Raw genomic sequence first — 18762 nt, 5'->3', positions numbered from 1 at the left:
AAGAAATTAGAAATAAGAATTGGGACATGCTGTTGAAAGGGTTACTTGATCCAAAATTTTACTCTTTTTAAAAAATAGTCCATTTAGTGGTATCTTTTAATATTTGCCTAAACCTTAAACCCTTGTAGCCAGTGTGCACCCAAGTATAGTGAGTTACTATGACAGTAGTAATGAAAACTTTGAAGAGAGTTGAAAACCATGGCATGCTAGCTTACTACATTTTTGTAGTAAATAAGGTGTGAATGAAAAACAAGCATTCTTTCTGGAGACACTTTCATATTGTGACTAGAGACTAATGTGGCTTCATGTTGTATATCTATACACCCTTTCTATAAGAAATGTGAAGAGGCTTGAGTTAGATACGGTATTTTTTAGTAAAACTCAATGCATCTTTGTGTTTTCCCCCTCAGCCAAGCAAAAACTAGAGGATAGACTGGCAGCTGCAGCACGAGAGAAGTTAGCACAGGCTTCAAAGGAATCAAAAGAAAAGCAGCTTCAAGCAGAACGCAAACGGAAAGCTGCACTGTTCTTGCAGACCCTGAAGAATCCCTTGGCAGAAGCAGAAGTTGAGAAAGTTGAGGAGAGTTCCTTTAGTGTGGAGGTGAGTTAAGATAAACTCCCTGTACCATTGTGTTGAACAGAGGAAGCCCATGGCTAAGGTTCACAGAGAACATTATTTTTCAGTTAAGCTGACTTAGAACACACAAGCTCTTGTTGAGTAGCAGACACCTCAGTTTAGAAGACTGTTAATTTTCTGTTCATCAAGACATCTAAAAAACTATCTGTCACAAAGAGTAGCTACATTTCAGAAATGTTATTACTCTGAGTTTGAATTGTATACGAACAAACAGGAAAAAATATGATCAAATTTAACTCTAACATTGCATTGAAAATCAATGGATCTTATCTAACCCATTCAAGCTTAAAGTATATATTGAGGCTATTTTTAATTTTCTATTGCTTATTCATCTATATTTGGTTAAGAGGCGTTTTGAGATTTCAGTGCAGTTTGCATGTAGTTCTAGAGAACTGGAAATTGAGTTTAACTCACGGTGAAACTGCTGCTGGAAATACTAATAGAAGACCCAAAGAAGGTGTAGGCACAGTAAGCCCCAAGCAGTAGGACACTGAGTTATTTTGAAAGACTGGGAGTGAGATAATCTAGGGGCTTAATTATCTTGTCCATTGCATATCAGTTGATTTCGGTGGAAGTTGCACATGCACAACTAATGGGATCACATGGTCCCTTGTGTTTTATTTTTGCTTTTGCTCTTTTCCATTGAGCTTTTACATAATATGAGGAATCTTTTGCTACTGGAGGAACTCTCGAGCAGATACATATCTGTAACAAATAGGTTTGGAGTATCACGCTGCACACTTCTTTTGAAGCTCAGTCTTTGATCAGTGGGGATGATTACCTCTTACTGGTTATCTAGAGTGCCAGGAAGAAGATTATAACTGGTCTGCACTGAAGTTATATCAGCATTGCTACATTTCTTGGGTGTGAAAAGGAGGCATAGTTAAGTTGACCTAACCCCTGGGATAGATGCTTAGTTTACAAAAGAATTCTTTGGTCAAGCTTGCTGCTATCTCCCAGAGAGGTGGAAGAATCCCTTCCATTAATGTAGTAACCATCTACGTTGCATTCCTGTGGCAGAGTAGCTGTAGACATTCCACCATAATGTTTTGTGTGTGGACATAGCCTTAGACATGTGGCCTGTAAAAAGATCCCATTTCTCTCTTCTACCAGTAACGTATTTGTCTGCAGATACTGTTTCTCAGCTTCACTGGATCTAATACAAGACAAGAATCAACTGGGGAGTTTCAGAATCTTTGTGTCAGTACATTGTTGTTCACCCATGCAGGCAGCAGCTGAAAGCTGCATGAAAGTTAGTATTGATTTAAGATCTGGTTCTGGGAAATAGCAGAACTAGCAATAGTGTCTCCTCACTGCCCTGAATGCCTCTTTGAGCCACTGTAACCAAAGAAATTAAGAGTAGTTGTCTTGTCAGTGTGAGCTAGTTAACTGGAGCTTATCATGTTGGTATTAAGGATGATTACTGACCAGTAACCATTGTTTTGTGCAGCCTGCTAGTTTATTGTTAGTACAAAACTGATTATAACATCTGAGAATAACGGCATCTTGCTGGTTTCTTAAAGCCTATAGCTTTAAGAATTACTTAAATCCTTTTGATAAGATTTGCATTTTAACTGACCAAGCTTTTAATAGTAACAGAGAGATAGCTGTCTTAGTCTGTATCCTAAGAAAACAAAAAAGCAGTCATGTAGCACTTTAAAGGCTAACAAAATAATTTATTAGGTGATGAGCTTTCATGGGGCAGACCCACTTCATTATGGATCAAAAAAGTTAAATGTTAATCCAGCTCCTAAAAGTATGTTTGTTTTTCGTTGTCAGTAGACTAGCCTATAGATTTTTAAAGTAACAGACTAATTGAATAACTGGAAACTCTGCAAATGAGACAATCTTGCATTTTTATTGTAGCCATATAACTATACTTCGAGTGAAAATGTATTTGCTCTGTCACTTTGTGGAATAACTGTTATAGACAATAATAGGCATCAATCCTTGGTTCATAATTAAATCACAATGCATGTCACATCTTATAATAAAATGAGAGCTAAATTTTTTTTTTAGGATACCTAGCTTTCTTTTCAAGTATCTTTTAATTGATTTTCATTTGCACACAATAGTAGAGTCTCAAAAATATAGCAGGACTGGAAAAAATGCCATAGTGCCTAAAGAGAGTAAAAAAGGCAGTAAGAGACAAGAAATATGTCTTTTAAAAATATGAGGTTAAGTCCTACTGAGAGGAAAATAGAAAGGAACATAAACTCTTGCAAGTCAAGTGTGGAAGTATAATTAGACAGGCTAAAAAACACAATTTGAAGAGTATCTTGTACAAGACACACAAATAACATTTTTTTAAGTACTTCAGAAATAGGAAGCCTGCCAAACCATCGGTGAGAGTCACTGGATAATTGAGGTGCAGAGAAGCTAAATGACTATTTCTGCTTGGGCGTTCACTGCAGAGGATGCGAGATTACAAAACTGAGTCATTGTTTTTGGTGACAAAGCTGTCCCAGATTTGTGTGTCAGTAGAGGGGGGTTTAGAATAAGTCAACAGAATAAGTGGCCAGGACCATATGGTATTCGCCTAAGAGGTCTGAAGTAATTTTCAGACATGCAATTGCAGAAATACTATTGTATGATATTTTATTGCTTAATTTAGCCTCTCTACCAAATGACTGATGGCTAGCTAAGGTAATACAGATTCTGCCCCCCTTACCACCCCTCCAAAAAAAAACCCTCCGGTATTAACTTCATGATAGGCACACTAGTTAACATTGTACTGAAGAGGAGAATTATCAGACACACAGATGAATATAATGTGGTGGAAAAACATCAGCATGGCTTTTGTAAAGAAAAATCGTGCTTTACCAATCTATTAGAATTCTTTGAGCAGAGTCAGCAAACATATTGACAAAGATGAACCGGTAAATATAACGTACCTAGAGTTTCAGAAAGTCTTTGACAAGGCCCCTCACCAAAGTCAGCTGGACAAAGAAGGGTCAGAAGGACAGTCATCTCAAGGATCATTAACTGATTAAAATATAAGAAAGGGGGCTAGAGTAAATGGTCAATTTTTGCAGCAGAGAGTGTCAAATAGCAAATCCCCAAGAATCCATACTGGGACCAGTGGTGTTCAACATGGTGATTAAAAAAACCTGAGAATGGTAGTCACGTGCAAAAGTTGCAGACTATACAAAATTACTCAAAATACTGAAATGTAAAGCTCACTACAAAGAGTTACAAAGGGATATCAGTCCTGGGTGAGTGGGCAATAAAATTGCAGACAAAAGTTGGTGTTGAGAAATGTAAAGTAATGGCACATTTGAAAAAATAATGCAAGCTATACGTACAAAGTGGCGGGGCTTAAATTAGCTGTTAACACTCAAAAAAGATCTTGCAGTCACTGTTCTCTGAAAACATCAGCTTAATGTACAGCAGCAGTCAGAAAAGCTATCAATGTTAAGAACCACTAGGGAAGGTGATGAGACAGAGTAGTATTATGGCATTATTTAAATCAATGATACGCCCATACCTTAAATACGGCATGCAGTGATGGTTGCATATTTAAAAAAAATAGTAGTAGAATTGAAAAATGTACAGAGAAGATGATTAAAAATGTTTAGGAATATGAAACATCTTCCATACAAGGAGAGGTTAAAGAATAAGGGCTGTTTAGTTTCAAAAAAAGGGACAGCTAATGGGAGGTACGGCAGAGGCCTATACAGTCATGAATGGTTCAGAGAAAGCACATAAGGAAGGCGTTTATTTACCCCTTCACCTTCTACACCAAACATTGGTCACCCAATGGAATCAATAGAAAGCTTAAAACAAAAATAAGGAAGTAATCCTTCACACAGTGCACAGTCAACACATGGGACTCATTTGCAAAGGATGTTCTGAAGGCCAAAACTATAAAGGATTTTTAAGAAGAATTAGGTTCATTAAGTCCAACAGTGTCTGTTAGCTGCTGTGGTCAGGGACACAACCCTGTGTTCTGGTAGTATCTACACTTCTGATTGCAAGAAGCTGGGAGTGGACAGCAAGGATGGATCACTTGATAAATTGTGTGTTTATTCCTTCTGAAGCATCTGGCACTAGCCACTGTTGGAAGACAGGATACCAGGCTAGATGAAGCATAGGTCTGTCCCAGGATAGCCATTTTTGTATACATATTCAGTTTTACAACTAAGGCTTTGGCTTGGACTTTTCAACCATAGTTCATCAATAAGGTAGGACGATATCTAAACTCTAGAGGGCTGTTGCCTATGTCAGGAATTAAAGAGAGCTTACATTCTTCATAAAGAGCAAATAATGCAGTCTGAGGAGGTTAATTGATTAAATAAATGCATTAATGGACTCAGCAGTATGCAATCCTGAATTAATATTAAAATTCATATTGGACTCATTGCTGAAGGGCCTTTTTGTTTTGATGTATTGGAAAGCCCTGGAACGTTAATAAAAATTAATCTGGGAATCCATGATTTTCTTTTTTATATTATTTCATTTAATATTATTTAGTATGTGGTTGTATAACATCTAGAACAGCGATTCACAAACTGGGGGTCCACAAGGGCATTCCAGGGGGTCCATGAGTCATGTCGAGGGCTTCTGGTCCGACTGATTCACTTCTACCCCTCGCTCTCATTGCCTCTTGCATATCACAGAACAGCTGCTCAGCAGCATGCAAGAGATACTGGGAGGGAGTAGGGACAGGGTACACTAGGGGAGGAGGTGGAAAGATGCAAGAAAGAGGAAGACCAGGAGTGGTGCATGGGCCAAAAGGGTTGGAGTGGTGGTAGGGCCATGGGCTGGGCAGAGGTTGAGCACTCCAGGAGAAAATTAGAAGCTAGCTTGGGGATCCATTGAAATTTTTAAATCAACTTGGGGGTCCTCAGGTTGCTAACATCTGAGAACTGCTGGTCTAGAATGATGGGAACCCAATATGGTGGATATCTCTAGGAGCTCCTAAATTTTAATTTTAACTGCAAGACTTCTTAGAGGACTGGAAAATGGCTAGTGAGATTATGTAGTGTTGGCGTAACCATTTCAGTTCTTAGATATTAGAGCAACAAGATACGTGAGGTAATATTTTCTGTTGAACCAAGCTGATCAGTGGAGAGAGAAGGAAATAGTTCCAGTCAGACTGTCTCAAACTTCATGTTCTTGGGTAAGTTAAACAAAACAAAACTTAAAGGAACTTACCTGCTGAATAGTTAAATTTAAAAATATTTTCAAAGTGCTCTCGCCCCCTTTCACATCAGTTGAAGTATGACAGAACTCCGCTTCAGTTTTCCATTTCTTCTAAGTATTGAAGACAGAGAAACACTTTAACTAAATTGAGATGATCAACAGGTGCTTCATAATCTTAACTACATATGCATGGTGAATCAAAAGGTAGAGATCAGTATTAAAACTGAAGATATTCACTGTTAAGAAGCATTGGAAACAAGCAAGAACTAGAAACCATTAAGTGAAAGAAATTTAATATCTAGTGTGTCCAATGGGAACTTGGTATTCAATGACTAGTATAAAATCCAACTAAAATTTGAAGTAGCCATCCTGATGTGTTATCTTTGTATGTAGGTGAAAAAAAATTATCTATGGATGACAAGTACATGTGCACAACACATTGCCATCAGCCTGCGATTTCCTGAAATCTGACAAGCAGGTGTGGCGGTTATTTTGTAGTGAAGTTGTGCTTGCCACAATTGTATAGTTAGATTCAAAGAATGAGAGAACCTGTTTTTACCTCTTTCAAACGTTCTTTGAAGTAATGCTAGTGCAGTTTATACTTTCAAGATTGATTCCTCTAGTACTACATTTGCAGGATGTCTGAAGCTATACTAGATTCTAACAAAGACTGTGAATGGCTGGCTAAATACAAAAGCAGCTTCCCCTCCCTTGGTGTTCACACCTCCAGATCAACTGCTGGTAGTAAGCCTCACCCTTGCTGACTGAGCTAACCTTGTTTTCTTCTTCGAGTGTCCCCGTGGGTGCTCCACATTAGGTGTCGGGCTCGCCCGGCACCGCAGATCGGATCTTCCAAGCAGTTTCTGCCGGACCGCGCATGCGCCGGTGCGCGCCGCTCCCCCGCGCGCTCCCGGCCATGTGCGCGATCCGGTCCCCGCCAGTTCCTCTTAACCGCCGTCGGCTGCAGACGGAATCCAACTAGGCTAAGGCCAAGTAGTGTATTCAACGGCTTTATCTGGTTTTTCTTAAAGTTTTTTCAGGCACTAGGCTACTATAAGCTAGCCGGTTGTTATTTTGTAAAAAAAAAAAAAAAAAAACAACAACGAACAAGCTAGGAGAGGGACAGCTCAGCCAGTCCCAGTAACAAGCGCCGGAGGCCAGGAGCTAGGGCTATCAGCCCTCCTGCTAAGGCAGGCCATCGGACGGGGAAAACGGCACAAAGAAGGTGCTAAGTACCCACTTAAAAACACAAAGACTCATCAACAATGTCCTCTTCAGGCTTTAAAAAAAAAAAAAAAAATGCTGCTTCTTGACAAGGCCCTCCAGCCAGAAGCGCCGGAGCGGCCGCAGCAGGAGGGACCCTCCGGGGCCCTTAAAAGGAAAGCTGCCTCCCTCACTCCATCAGCGCAGAAACGGAGGAAAGTCTCTCCAGCCCGATCCCTGCCGGCAGCAACAGCGAGCGGGACGGGAGGAGCAAGCAGCCCCCAGCCGCAGCAACAGCTGATCGGCGGCGGCACGGAGAGCCACGTGGAAGCGGCTCAGCCTCCAATACTCAGCCAGCCACCCCGCACCGCAGGCAGGGCGGCGGCTAAGCAAACGCCGGTACTGGCGGCACCGCAGGCAGCGGCACCGACCCCGGGGAACCGGCGGTGCAGAGCGCGCAGGCACGCAGCCTGCCGGCACCGGAGGACACCGCACATGCGGCATCGCCCTTGAGCGTGCCGAGCTCGGTGCGGACGGGGCCGGAATCCCCTGTATGCTCCCCAGCCCGATCCCTGCCGGCAGCAACAGCGAGCGGGACGGGAGGAGCGAGCAGCCCCCAGCCGCAGCAACAGCTGATCGGCAGCGGCACGGAGAGCCACGTGGAAGCAGCTCAGCCTCCGATAATCAGCCAGCCGCCCCGCACCGCAGGCAGGGCGGCGGCTAAACAAGCGCTGGTACCAGCGGCACCGCGGGCAGCGGCACCGACCCCTGGGGAACCGGCGGTGCAGAGCGCGCAGGCACGTAGCCTGCCGGCACTGGAGGACACCGCACATGCGGCACCGCCCTTGAGCGTGCTGAGCTCGGTGCGGACGCCGGAATGCCCTGTATGCCCCCCAGCCCGATCCCTGCCGGCAGCAACAACGAGCGGGACGGGAGGAGCGAGCAGCCCCCAGCCGCAGCAACAGCTGATCGGCGGCGGCACGGAGAGCCACGTGCAAGTGGCTCACCCTTCGATAATCAGCCAGCCGCCCCGCACCGCAGGCAGGGCGGCGGCTAAACAAGCGCCGGTACCACCGACCCCCGGAAAACCGGCGGTGCAGAGCGCGCAGGCACGCAGCCTGCCGGCACCGAAGGACACCGCACATGCGGCACCGACTTCGAGTGTGCCGAGCTCGGTGCGGACGGGGCCGGGATCCCCTGTATGTCAGGGGCGGAGTTACCTCCTCAAGGGAGGGGGAAGACTGCACACAAGAGGAGGCATTGCAGCCCCTCTCCGCACAGGGCTGTGTAGTTGCTTTCCCACAGCCCTCCGCTATGTTGCAGACTCCAACTAGAAGGCAGGGGTCCCCCCCCACTTGGCCTACCCGGAGCCCCCTTCTCCATTTCTGCAACCAGCCTCACCCTGGCTGGGACCACCTCCACCCTTCCTGGGATTTGAACCGCTGGACTATTAGGCAAAGTCGCTCTCTCCAGGGTCTCGACGGTCTCCCTCCCCCAGACGCAAAGGGTATGCACCAAGGGAGTGGTCTAGGTCACCTTCCCAAGACCAGTGCTTATACTGCCGTGGTCGCCCCTACCACGCAGGGCATAGACACCATTGGCAATCTACTAGGGAAAGATCCCTACGAACGATCTCGTACCCCCGAGGGCAATTGTGACCGGGGACAGAGACTTAAGCATCTCAGGGGGGACTGGTTATGGAACCCCGAGATTTTTCCTCGCACACCTCTAGTGAGAGGGTGTACCATCATCAGCAGGAACCGGAAGGGTCCAGAAAGACGTACCCCAGTGGTTCCTCGCTTTCCTCCCCGGATGAGGCTACGGCCCCGGGGGGCGTCCATCCTCCGGACGATCTCAAACAGTTCCAAGAGCTGTTTTACGAGGGTGGCCTTCACGCAAGGCTTCCAGACAGCAAAGGTGCAAGAGCAACACCATAAGCTCCTCAAAAATCTGAGACCTCCGGCCTCCTCCAAAATAGCAATACCGCTGATGACGCAATCTTGGAGCCTGCCACTATGATATGGCAGACTCCTGCGACTATTCCGCCTGTCCACAAAAGAGCGAAAAAAAAAAAAAAAAAAAAAAAAATACTTCGTGCCCACGAAGGGCATGGAGTTCCTGTTCAGCCACCCACAACCAAATTCTTTGGTGGCGGAGTCGTCGCAACGTGGGGGAATAAACAAACATGCCAAAAAGCTAGAGCTGTTGGGCAGAAAGGTCTACTCCTCCTCCACGCTACTGTTGCCAATGGCAAATTACGCAGCGCATCTAGCGAACCATAATTTCAACAACCACATTAGGTTGACCTCCCTCATGGACTCGCTTCCAGAGGGCACGAAACCAGTGCTCAAGGCCATCATCCGACCATTTTATAACCAGTGGCAAAGGATCACCACAGACACATGGGTGCTGGAGATCATAGCCACGGGGTACGCCATCCCCTCCCAGTTGCTCCCACCGCCATGACCTCCACCCGGGGCCCCACCTCCAGGAGACCTCCCATGTAGCGAGGCTCAAGCAGGAGGTAGACCATCTCATGCTCGTAGGGGCAGTGGAAAGAGTGCCGGAGCAACTGCAAGGGAGAGGGTTCTACTCGAGGTACTTCCTCACGGGGAGGTCCATCTTAGATTTTCGAGGCCTCACCGGTACCTGCGCAAGCAACGTTTTCGGATGATCACAAACGCCTCCATCCTTACGGCACTAGACGATGGAGATTGGTTCGCAGCCCTCGACTTACAAGGTCCTACCGTTTGGGCTCTCCTCAGCCCCCAGAGTCTTCACCAAGACCTTGGCAGTGGTGTCAGCCTACCTGCACAGACAGGGGGTATTTATATTCCAGTATCTGAATGACTGCCTACTCAAAGGGGCCTCAAAGGAGGAGGTACTACGCATAATATGTGTCACAGCAGGCACGTTCTCTTCGCTCGGCCTGCTTATCAATCTGACAAAATCAAAGACAGACCCCACACAGGACATAGAGTTCGTAGGGGCACGCATAAATTCTATTACAGCGAGGGCATATCTACCAGAGACTCGCTTTCGGGCCATCGGCTCCCTCGCGCAAGGCTTCACCTTCAGCCCTATGGTGCCGGTTCTGACGTGCTTACAGCCGCTGGGCCACATGGCAGCAGCAACGTCTCGTAGAACAGAACGCCAGGTTACACATGCGCAGCATGCAGCATTGGCTGGCGAGCGTATACAAACCGGCAGCACACACTGTTCACAGGATGGCGTCGCCCACAACGGAGGTGCGCAAATCCCTGCAATGGTGGGTAAACCCCGAGAACCTGCTAACAAGGGTACCCTTCCACCAACCACACGTATTGGTTTTTCTTACTACAGATGCCCCCCTCATAGGGTGGGGAGCACACATGGGCGAAGAGGTGACGCAAGGGCTGTGGTCCTCTATGGAGCAGTCACTGCACACAAATATACTGGAGCTCAAAGCAGTGTTCAACGCCTGCAGACACTTTCGAGACCAACTGAAAGGCAAGGTAGTCGGGATCAGTACAGACGATACCTCCACCATGTTTTATATAAATCGGCAAGGAGGAGCTCGGTCCCGTGCCTTATGTGTAGAAGCAGTCCGGTTGTGGAACTGCTGCATCGCCAACAATGTAACCTTGAAAGCCTCGTACTTACCAGGCGCTCGCAATGTGAAGGCAGACCAGCTGAGCAGGCGTTTCGCACTCACGCACGAGTGGCAGATCCGTCCCGATCTGCTGCAACCGATTTTTCCACGCATGGGGTTTTTCCCCAGATAGACCCTGTTTGCTACTCAGCACAACAAGAAGTGCCCACGATTCTGCTCCAGGGCAGGACTGGGACGGGGGTCCCTGAGGGATGCCTTCGCGATCTCATGGAGGGGCCCCCTGCTTTACGTTTTCCCTCCCACAGTGCTCATCCACAAAGTGTTGCAGAAAGCCAGGAGGGAAGGAACCTGAATGATCCCGATAGTCTCAACGTGGGATCGACAGCAATGGTTCCCCCTATTCCTGCGCATGTCGGACCGGCCACCGATGTCCCCTCCGGTGGCGCGGGATCTGCTCACGCAAGCCCAGGGGTCCATAGTGCATCCGCACCCCCAAAGCCTGCGACTACAAACGTGGTTAATCCATGGCTCAGCTCCCTAGAGAGCACATGTACGGAGGAAGTGCAGCAAGTCCTAGAAAGTAGCAGGAGGACTTCCACCAGGAAGACCTTCAAGCAGAAATGGACTCGCTTTACGGCATGGTGTTCTACCAAACAGCTAGCCCCCTTTCGGTGCCTATGGCTGTGATATTAGAGTATTTACTGGACCTCAAGAGAGGAGGACTCTCGCTATCCTCGTTTCAGGTCCACCTGGCCGCCATTTTGGTGTTCAGACACGAAGAGGAAGGGCACACGGTGTTCGCCCATCCCATGGTTACCAGGTTCTTCAAAGGGCTGGTAAGCCTATACCCCCCTCAGAAACCGCTTCCACCTCTGTGGAACTCGGACCTGGTGCTTAATGCGAAAAGGGGACCACCGTTTGAGCCTTTGGCCACGGTTTCCCTCCGCCTCCTTATGATGAAGACGACCTTTCTTCTCGCAATCACGTCAGCTCGCAGGGTGAGCGAGCTTGAGGCAGTTATGGCAACGCCGCCCTGCGCTGTTTTTCCAAGGAGGCGGTAACCATACGGCTGCATCCAGCCTTTGTTCCTAAAGTTTCTTTCTGAGTTTCATACTAACGAACCTATTGTTTACCCTTGTTTATCCACAGCCTCATAACTCTAACAAAGAGGTGCGCCTACACCTCCTGGACGTGAGCAGGCGCTAGCTTTCTATATGGACAGGACCAAGTCCTTCCAGAGAACGGATAGGCTCCTAGTCTCTATCGCTCCCAAATCAAAAGGAGAATGTCTCTCTTCGCAGAGAATCTCTAAGCACATCGTATCTTGCATAAAAATGGGCTACAAACTCAAAAAGACTCCTTTACTGGCCACGCCCAGGGCTCATTCCACTAGGGCGGTGGCAGCATCAACAGCCTTTTTTCAAGGGCGTTGCGCTAAAAGACATTTGCAGAGTGGCGACCTGGTCATCCTGTGACACCTTCGCCAAACATTACGCCCTTCACAGGGTATTCCAAGAGGATACCCGTCTCTTGGCAGCGGTCCTCTCGGGGACAAGCTGCACATAATCCGATTACCCACCTCCTATCTTGGGTTACTGCTGGGTAGTCACCTAATGTGGAGCACCCACGGGGACACTCGAAGAAGAAAGAAAGGTTACTCACCGTAGTAACGGTGGTTCTTCGAGATGTGTCCCCGTGGGTGCTCCACTACCCGCCCATCCTCCCCGCTCCGGATCTCTGTTTAGTGTTTTGCAGGAGCATCCGAGGCGGTTGGTCAAGGAACTGGCGGGGACCGGATCGCGCACATGGCCGGGAGCGCGCGGGGGAGCGGCGCGCACCGGCGCATGCGCGGTCCGGCAGAAACTGCTTGGAAGATCCGATCTGCGGCGCCGGGCGAGCCCGACACCTAATGTGGAGCACCCACGGGGACACATCTCGAAGAACCACCGTTACTACGGTGAGTAACCTTTCTTTCCCCACCCTTGCTCTGGCTTATTTATACCTGGCCCTGCAGATTTCCAAGACCAGCATCTGATGAAGTGAGTCTGTGCTCACGAAAGCTCATGCTCAAAACTTTTCTGTTAGTCTATAAGGTGCCACAGGACCCTTCGTTGCTGTTACAGATCCAGACTAACACGGCTACCCCTCCGATACTAGATTCTAACTGACATTTTTAAGCCTTTTTGCTTTAAACTGTACCTTGACAATTGTCATATTGGTTTTTGCTGTAGTTGCATTTTTACTCTTATCTCTGTGGTTCTCTTGTAGTTGCTTAACAGCTCTAAAACTAGTAAGAAAAACAGAAAACTGAACATTACAGGTGAAATGCAAAACAAGTGTAATTTTAAAACTGTTTTAACATGATATGGTAACAACGCACATCCCTTAAGGCAGCTGGCAGAGAAATTATTTAAGACTTTGAGTAAAGACCCTGTTCCAAAGGTTACAGAGAGAATGTGTGGCCCATGGCGATAGAAAGGTCTTTTCACTTTTTCAAGGTCAGGCTTTGAAGAGAGCTACACTATAAAAACCCTACTCTACCCATGAGCTCATCTCCTTAGGAGAAGTTAGAGGAACTAGCAAGTGTGATTTGTCTTGAAACTCAGCAAAGTAGTATTTCAGTGACCTAAGGTTGGAAGCCCTCAGGAGGCTTCTTGAGCTAGATCAGTTAGTGGGGGAAGCTTAGTTGGTGGGGAGACAGCAGTCTACTCCAGAACAGCTGCATTGGCTTGGCAATTGCCAGTTTTGTATTAGTGGTTCAGTTTAGGTTTTGTGAACTAACCATGATTCACCAGATAGTCTCTCTTCTGTGATTCATGCTACTTTATCACCCACATTTTGATCTTTTCATAATTCCGGGAAGAGTCGTCAGGGCATTCTTACTGAGTTATGAGACTAAGAGAATTACCCAAATTATAAACAGTAGTACATTCTAAATACTTTAAAGAAACAGAGGAAACCACTACCATAATGTTGTCAAACTTCTAACTTGAAAATAATCTGTTTCAGTAGATTGTCCCAAATGTTGTCTGTTTCTGTATGTCTCTTTGAGTCTGGTTGCTGTGTAACATGAGGTGTAATATCTCTTGTCCTTTCATATTATGCTTGGACGTCTGTTCTGTGTTCTTTTACTATGGATGTTTTGTCCTTATTTTTGTGCTTTGTCTGACGCTATTATTAACTCTATGAAGGATAACATGTTAATAGGTGAAATGGAAATTCATAATATAATGGCTATGGCTACACTAGCCAAAAACTTTGAAATGGCCATTTTGAAGCTTACTAACGAAGCGCTGAAATACATACTCAGCGCCTCATTAGCATGCGGGCGGCCGCAGCACTTCAAAATTGATGTGGCTCGCCGCCACGCGGCTCATCCAGACGGGACTCCTTTTTGAAAGGACCCTGGCAACTTCTAAGTCCCCTTATTCCTATCTGCTCACAGGAATAAGGGGACTTAGAAGTAGCCGGGGTCCTTTCAAAAAGGAGCCCCGTCTGGACGAGCCGCGTCAATTTCGAAGTTCTGCGGCTGCCAGCATGCTAATTGAGGCACTGAATATGTATTTCAGCACTTCGTTAGTAAACTTCAAAATGGCCATTTGCATGGCCATTTTGAAGTTTTTGGCTAGTGTAGACACGGCGAATTTGAGTAGAAAACTATTCAAAATTTGCCTACCCTAAGAATGATTTCTTAAATCAGTGTCTTGCACACATTTTTCATATTTATCAATATAGTCCATAACAGTGGCCCATACATAGATTTCACTATTTTAGTATGACAATTAAGATATAAGTGAGGGTTGCATGCACTTGTATGCTTTCAGGTTTTTTATTAGATGGGTAATTTAAAAAAAATGTTGTCACCTTCCCTGATTGTGTAATTGGCTTTAATGTTTTATTGGATATTATTATCGTTACTGGCCTTAGGTAAATGTGAGCCTCTTCAGGATCTTCCATTTCACCATGTAATTAATGCATTTTTAAAAACATTCTTATTTAAGCCCTGATTCCATGCTATAGAAATTAGTTTTTCCACACAAGCAGTAATCAGGGCCTTAATCCCCAGCCATTCTTTTTAAATGAATAAATAAATAAAAAACATTAAACTTGTTTACTAAATGATAGGTTTCTTTGAATTTCCTAACTAAAATGTACTAATTAATATTTTGAGCTGCATGGTCTTTTGGCCCTCGTAATAGTATTTTATGTTCCAAACCCTTTCTCTGTTTCTTCTACAATGGTATTTGTCTCCTCTGTGATTCCATCATCTGTAAGGTGACGAGAAAGTCACACTTTACACTGTTGTTGTGGCAATCACGTACCAGAAGGTAGTGGGGCCAAATTTGAGTGAGTTGCTTTGTGACCTGGCACTTCATGTGGAATGCTGTTTCAAACCAGATAGCTGTCCTTATGGGTCAGAAGCAGGCGCACACAGCCAACTGTGGAGGATCTGGTCCTTTCCACTGGTAATGTCAGCTAAGGTTTAACGGTGCTAAAATGAGCCACGATTAGTGAGCAGAGGTGCAGGGGAGATTGGTGGAGGGGAAAACCCAAGATGTCACTGGGGCAGCAGTGTCCCGTCTGTGTGGTGCAGTCTATTCTCAGCTGCAATAGCAACTGCATTCTGGAGATGCTCATGGTGGGGAGCAGGGCTGGATGTGAGACATAGTCATGGTTTTGATGTAACTTTATCAAAACCACAACTTTCTTATAGCCTTGTTTAGCTGAACTTTTGGATAGAGTTTGACTGATTTTACTTAGAGCTCTTATCTAGTCTGCCAGATGATGCTCCCATGAGGACTCGCTGATTTTATCTTAGCCGTCTTTGAAGTTAGCTGTAAAACATCAGCTGCGACTTTCAAAATGAGGGTCAATCTTTCTGTTTCTTTCATAAAACCTGTAACTTGACAGCTTTGTCTCTGGCTCCTATATTGTTCTGGCCTTCCTGGTTTCCAATATTTCATTCCAGCTGTAGTCATATACTTATGATCTGGATTTTCTCTCTTCATTTCAAAGTTAATTTGTCTTGCAGTTTGTCTTTGTGATAAGATATTGCATAGCTATTCTCACTGTAAGAAATGGCTGTAATTTCAGGCCCTGTGGCACAAAAAGCTATTGCTGGACAATTTTGCTGAACTATCTGTATTAAACACAACTGCCTGCGCTTTTTCAAGTTGCGGTGTTTTCTGGTTTCTGTTTATATGTTGGTTTGTTTAGGTTTGGGGGTGTATGTGTGTTTTTGTTTTTTTAATTTTCCCCTCTAAAATGTCAGATTTGGTTTTTATGGTTTTTGAACTTCTATAAAACAAATTGGCTACTTGTGGCTTATAGTTTTATACAATAATTCGGTGATGAGGAAACATGAGATTAAATAAACAGTTTTTTTAAAAAACAGAAGAACTCATTCATCAGTAGTATTTTTTTGTCTTTACATATAGTTAAAGCAACACCTCAGTGAAATCTCAGGTAATTTTGCTAGTGGATGTCAGAATACAAACACAATTACATGTACAAAATAGACCAAACTTTGCCTTGATAAAAAGTTCCTCAAAACCTTCCACCATGAAAATTTAAAGATTTTTTTTTTCCTCAGCTGTTTTACTTTGTTTATTGGATGGAGGTAAAACTTCAGCTAGCACCATATTTTGGAATTTATTGGTTCTCATTAAAAAAATAAAATAAAATTCACTTGCTACAAGACAGCTTTGTTGAATCTGGAGATACTCTTCTCCACTCCTTAAAGAGCTAAATTGAAGCTGGAAGAGTGATCCACCAGCACACTGATCTTCCCATAAGTGAAGACATATCCTTAGACAGCGCAAAATGTAGTGTTCAGTGAAACCTGTTGTAAGGCTAACGAAATGAATGAAAGTTGTCAGTTGCATTTGTAAATAGTCACATTACTTTGAAGTAGCCACTAAAAATATTTACTATAGGGTCTTTACTACAATGACAGCTATAGATTTTTGCTCTTTAGTGACATAAGCAGGGCAGTTAAATTCAATTGGTATATCTTTTGTCTACAAAACATGTGATTATGATTCCAGATTTTTACTGTTAATTGACTGGGACTAAAATATTGTAACCATGAAGTGTGACAATATAAAGTTAGGCACTTGTCATATCTCCACTTTAATAACGTCAGCCTAAAAACACATTTGAATCTCTCTACAGCAGTCTGGCATATTCTGTGCATTATTTTGAATTATCTGTTTCATTTACACATCCAGTGAAAGGTTAAGACTTGAGACCGTTAACCACTCATGACGTACAGTACAGGCCTAAGGTGTACAATAAGTAATACATTCATTTTTCTACTTGCCTCTAGCATATAAAATCTTGTCTGTTGCACAGATTTTTAGAGCAGAGTTGTGTTTGTACACCTGAATTGTGGTAGCTGCATGAAAAATGTTATCTAAGCAGATTCATGAGTTGTACTAGTGTAAATTGTTTGCTTAGGTGACATTTCTTTGCAAGTTGGATGTTTAGATATACTGTATTTAATAGGTTTATTGTTTGTTTTTGTTTGTATTTCCTTTTCCAGCTGTAGTGCTTATTTATACATGTATTAAAATTTATGTGTAATTTAAGGCATGTTATATTGCCTAGTTATATAATTTTGCGCATCTACTGTATAGAATGTCAACTATAGTGTATTGAGAGGCTAGCTAATAGGTCCCATTTTCTTGGAAATAATTTTTTTAAAGAAATATCCAAATTGTAATCTATGGTGTCTCGAAATATAGCCAGTGTTAGGCCTTCCTCTACAATAGCGGAATAAGAAAAAAATTGATGAATTGTAGGTTTTATTTCCAATGAACAAAAATTGGCTGCTTGCGGTAATTTATTAAGGAGAAAGACAAAACGAATATATGTCATGATAGTGTGCATTAATTTGTGGTGAATGAGAATCGATATGAAATTAGGTATACCCATCACTCTCTAATGGTCAGGACTGCGCTAGGTGTGAAAGGTTGGGTGTCACAGTTTAAACATGTTTTATGTTAGATGTTTTGGCAAATACAAACTTAATTTGAGTTATTTGTGTTCAAGAATAGTAGCCTGTTCATTATATTGCTGACTTGTATTCCTGTGGTGGTACGCAGAATTTGGTTTTAGGTTCATATGAGATTTTGGATTTCTACATACAACTTTAACTGTGATGGCTGGAAAGGTGATTATTTAAAATTCTCTGATTTTTCAAGGTTGCTTTAAATAAGTGTTTCTCAACTTTTTTTTTTAAAGTACCTCTTTAAAAAAAAATGTAGACATCTCTCGCGTACCATACCATTGGTTGAGACATATGGTCCTAGGGTAACGTGAGGTTTTAAAACAAAATTTCTAGATTACTGTACCCTTTTCAGAAGTCAGATTTGTTTTACATACCACCAAGTTACACCTCACTTAAAAACTACTTACAAAAACATGTAAAAATATCACAGAAGACTACTACCAAAAACCTGCTGTCTACCATCTCATTATTAAATAAATGAATTGGGATAGAAATATTATACTTACATTTCAGCATAAGTCACCCGAAGCAGTAGAAACAAGACATTGTCTGAATGATGTTTTAGATTGTACTGACTTTACTAGTGTTTTTTATGTAGCCTGTGGTAAAACTAGGCAGATATCTAGATGCGTGTGATGTACCCCCTGGCGGAGGGAGGCGTCAGGGAGGGGAGGGTGTCACCAACTAGAGAAAAGGGTCTGAAGGTACTGGGTACTGTAGTGTGGTAAATTAATTTAGGTCATGCTAGTGATAGGGGCATTTAGGATATTTTATATAGAGATATACATATCATAGAATTGGAAGAGACATCAAGAAGTCATCTGGTGCAGTCCCCCACCCTCTTGACGGATGAAGCACCATCCCTGAGAGATTTTTTTAATCTATTTACCCCAGACTCCTAAATGGCCACCTCAGGAATTGATTTCACAAACCCTGGGTTTACAAGCCAATGCTCAAACCGCTGAGCTATCTGTATCATTGTATTTAATGCTAACACATTCACATACACCCACAACCATGCTCAGACTGACATGGACAAACAATGCCAAATGAGACACAATCTCAACTACGCTGAACGCTGTGCTGTCCAGAGTCTCAAAAACAACCCAGGCATTATGATCATACCATCTGACAAAGGCAGTGCTGTTGTCATCATGAATAAGTCAGACTATG

The 18762-nt window shown here is 44.1% G+C and overlaps 1 protein-coding gene across 4 annotated transcripts in view; it reads left to right on the top strand.

Moving 5' to 3' along the window:
* SFSWAP (splicing factor SWAP) overlaps window positions 1-18762 on the top strand; it is a 199729-nt gene that overhangs the window by 126367 nt on the left and 54600 nt on the right. For all 4 annotated transcript variants that reach the window (XM_075013064.1, XM_075013063.1, XM_075013062.1 and 1 more), the window contains exon 13: window positions 411-601. In XM_075013064.1, coding sequence (XP_074869165.1) covers window positions 411-601 — 191 coding nt within the window. The remainder of the gene's footprint in view (window positions 1-410; window positions 602-18762) is intronic.

The sequence above is a fragment of the Carettochelys insculpta genome, chromosome 18, assembly GCF_033958435.1.
Source record: "Carettochelys insculpta isolate YL-2023 chromosome 18, ASM3395843v1, whole genome shotgun sequence".
In the NCBI taxonomy this organism is placed as follows: Eukaryota; Metazoa; Chordata; order Testudines; family Carettochelyidae; genus Carettochelys; species Carettochelys insculpta.
Note: the sequence above shows the minus strand (reverse complement) of the source record. Positions and strands in the feature narration are given on the sequence as shown.